Source organism: Saccostrea cucullata, unplaced genomic scaffold (genome assembly GCF_032062105.1).
Source record: "Saccostrea cucullata isolate Sc308-1 unplaced genomic scaffold, CSIRO_AGI_Scuc_v1 ctg14882, whole genome shotgun sequence".
In the NCBI taxonomy this organism is placed as follows: domain Eukaryota; kingdom Metazoa; phylum Mollusca; class Bivalvia; order Ostreida; family Ostreidae; genus Saccostrea; species Saccostrea cuccullata.
The window spans coordinates 1,769-5,000 of record NW_026918977.1 but is presented as its reverse complement, the minus strand read 5'-3'; the positions used below and the strand labels follow the sequence as shown (position 1 = coordinate 5,000).

The 3,232-nt window shown below is 36.9% G+C and overlaps 1 protein-coding gene across 1 annotated transcript in view; it reads left to right on the top strand.

Moving 5' to 3' along the window:
• The window catches only part of LOC134276599 (solute carrier family 23 member 1-like), an 8,453-nt gene extending 5,572 nt beyond the window's left edge, over positions 1–2,881 (top strand). The window contains exon 4 of the mRNA XM_062758836.1: positions 2,759–2,881. Coding sequence (XP_062614820.1) covers positions 2,759–2,766 — 8 coding nt within the window. The 3' untranslated portion in view covers positions 2,767–2,881. The remainder of the gene's footprint in view (positions 1–2,758) is intronic.
• Positions 2,882–3,232: the final 351 nt, after the last annotated feature.

The window sequence follows — 3,232 nt, the reverse complement described above, 5'->3', positions numbered from 1 at the left end:
GCCAGGAAAGCTAAAACTTTTGTGGAAGCATCCTGGGGTAGTGTAGATATTAAATTGTTAAAATCATGACCCCCTAGGGGTAGGGCGGGGCCACAATAGGGAATCCAAGTTTTACATAGAAATATATAGAACAAATCTTCTTCTTCTCAAGAACCACAGGGCCCGGAAAGCTGAAACTTATGTGGAAGCATCCTGGGGTAGTGTAGACTCTAAATTGTTAAAATCATGATCCCCGGGGGTAGGGCGGGGCCACAATAGGGAATCCAAGATTTACATAGAAATATATAGAACAAATCTTTAAAAATCTTCTTCTCAAGAACCACAGGGCCAGGAAAGCTGAAACTTATGTGGAAGCATCCTTGGGTAGTGTAGATATTAAATTGTTAAAATCATGACCCCGGGGGTAGGGTGGGGCCACAATAGGGAATCCAAGTTTTACATAGAAATGTATAGAACAAATCTTTAAAAATCTTCTTCTCAAGAACCACAGGGCCCGGAAAGCTGAAACTTGTGTGGAAGCATCCTGGGGTAGTGTAGACTCTAAATTGTTAAAATAATGATCCCCGGGGGTAGGGCGGGGCCACAATAGGGAATCCAAGATTTACATAGAAATATATAGAACAAATCTTTAAAAATCTTCTTCTCAAGAACCACTGGGCCAGGAGAGCTGAAACTTATGTGGAAGCATCCTTGGATAGTGTAGATATTAAATTGTTAAAATCATGACCCCCGGGGGTAGGGCGGGGCCACAATAGGGAATCCAAGTTTTACATAGAAATATATAGAACAAATCTTTAAAAATCTTCTTCTCAAGAACCACAGGGCCAGGAAAGCTGAAACTTATGTGAAAGCATCCTGGGGTAGCGTAGATTCTAACGTTTTAAAATCATAAAAGGGAAGGGGGTAGTGGGGCATGATAGGTATAGCAAGAGGGAGTATCTGGTAAAGAACTGCATCACCCAAGTTACTCAGGTGAGCGATGTGGCCCATGGGCCTCTTGTTATACTGTGTGGAAAAAATAGTAAAGCAGAATATCAGAGAAAATGCGATAAACAGAAACGTAAATGATTTGTACAGTAGGTGAATGTAGATTTTAATTGCTTCACTCATGAGATGAGGTTTTCATTTATTTATTTCACATGTGCAAAGATAGTTACAATTGTGAAAATATTTATATATAAAAAATATGTCTCATTCTTAAAATGAATTTTAATCATATAACATGAAACATATAAAGATAACGAACAGTATTCAAGATCAAAAATCTATAAAACAATACAAAATAGTAGCAGAGCAAACATGGACCTCCGAAACATCAGAGGTGGAATCTGGTGCCATGGAGGAGTGAGCATCCCTTGCCGACCGGTCACACCCGTCGTGTGCTCCTTTTCATGATTGAGAAATAAGGGGAAAATCCGTCGTAAATTCAGTGTATATAATGGACTAACAATCAGACTCAATGATAAAAGTTAATGAATTTGCTTACAAGGTCATTGTATCGACCATGGAACTCTCGAAGTGATGACTTTAAACGAGACTGATAATATTCTTGTTTCGTCAACTCATTTGTCATTAAGTTACCTCGTTTTGGTAATTGTTCAGTTACGTAGAGCATGCTCTTGCGTATCGAATCAACGGAGATAATTATATATTTCCATTTCCAATTGTTTTCTCTATGATAAACACTACAAAAGTGAATCTTGTTAATTTCATGGTAATACCCTGTGGTATGTATATTTCTCTATTACTGAAAGGTCAGGTGTCAACCTGCATGTATATCACTGGCGTATAAATATGCTAAAGAAAAAATAGATGTTTTGTTTAATTGTTTATTAAGTAATTTGATATGATATATCTTTTTAACAAACAAAATAAATAATGAATTATCTTCGGCTCGAAAGCAAGTCACTAGTCAGTAGACTAGTGCAACGCTGTCCACTATCACCGAGGCCTCGCGAGACCGAGAACTCCACTTCCCGGTAAACAGCCACGTGGAGAAATTGACATTGCCACATGGATCTGCACGTACTCCATCATCTGATACAGACATCGTCCCTTAGTCATTACCACCCAACTTCTTACGCAACTCAACTTCTTCTGTTATTTAACATCCATACAAAATCGGTTTCCTGACCATGCTGACCAACTCCCGTTTCATCAACTGCAATATGGCGGCGGAGAAGTGACATAGTGCCTATATATGTTCGTGCTTCCGACAACCTAAATCTAGGTCACATATATAATTAAAGTTAACAAGATTACTTTGATCATAATTTAAAATTCTTTTGTTGTTTATTTTATAAATGTTGATATTTGACGACGGTAACTAAATAATCCATAAATTTGTTTCGTGTTTTTTGGGACTATTTTTTTATAGTAAAATTTGACGTCATGGGGCCTTGTGCATTTCAAATCTATTCAATTAGACGGTATTTCGATTTATTCTAAGATGGTTATTTCAAGTAAAAATGGAAAAATAAGGAATCACTGTCTAGTTTTGAGAGTATGCCAGGGACATCAACAATAGTGGGAAACATGGGCGAAGCCCGTTATGCAAATTATCCAATGTTTCCCACTATTGTTGATGCCCTGGCATACCCTCAAAACTAGACAGTGATTCCTTAAATAAACTCCATATGATGGTGATGAAGGTATATTGCTCGTAAGTAAGGGTCCAAATGATCCGCTCTATACTTTTTATCCTTTACGATGTTATTTATAGAAAATATCACATTCTTATTTCTTTTCATTTATACAGACCAGTAAATATGTAAGTGATCTTTACAACATGGTGGCTTTTACTACATGTACTTTCTGGAAATGGTAACATCTCACGCGATTTAATGGTACTCACAGAATCTTTATCGCTGTATTTTTATATCCTTGGCTTTTTCCTATAATGTACCAGTCACTATTGATTATGTTGTGGACTTAGACATTTGATATTTTACAGGTTATTTATTTTGTTCCTTCCTCTGTCATTGCCCCTGATTATGTTTCCTTTACTTTCCTATTTTGCCATTGTCGACCCCCCCCCCCCCCCCCACAAAAAAGAAAAAAAGAACCTAGGGATTTTTTATAGAACATCTACATATGTAGATGTATATCATTTAAACTATGCTAGAATTTTGTCATCTGGACCTTACACGTTACTTAAATTGCATCTTTCCCAGTGTTATGTTTATTACATGTTGAATAAAGCACATGATTAGATTCTTTAGACATAATTTCA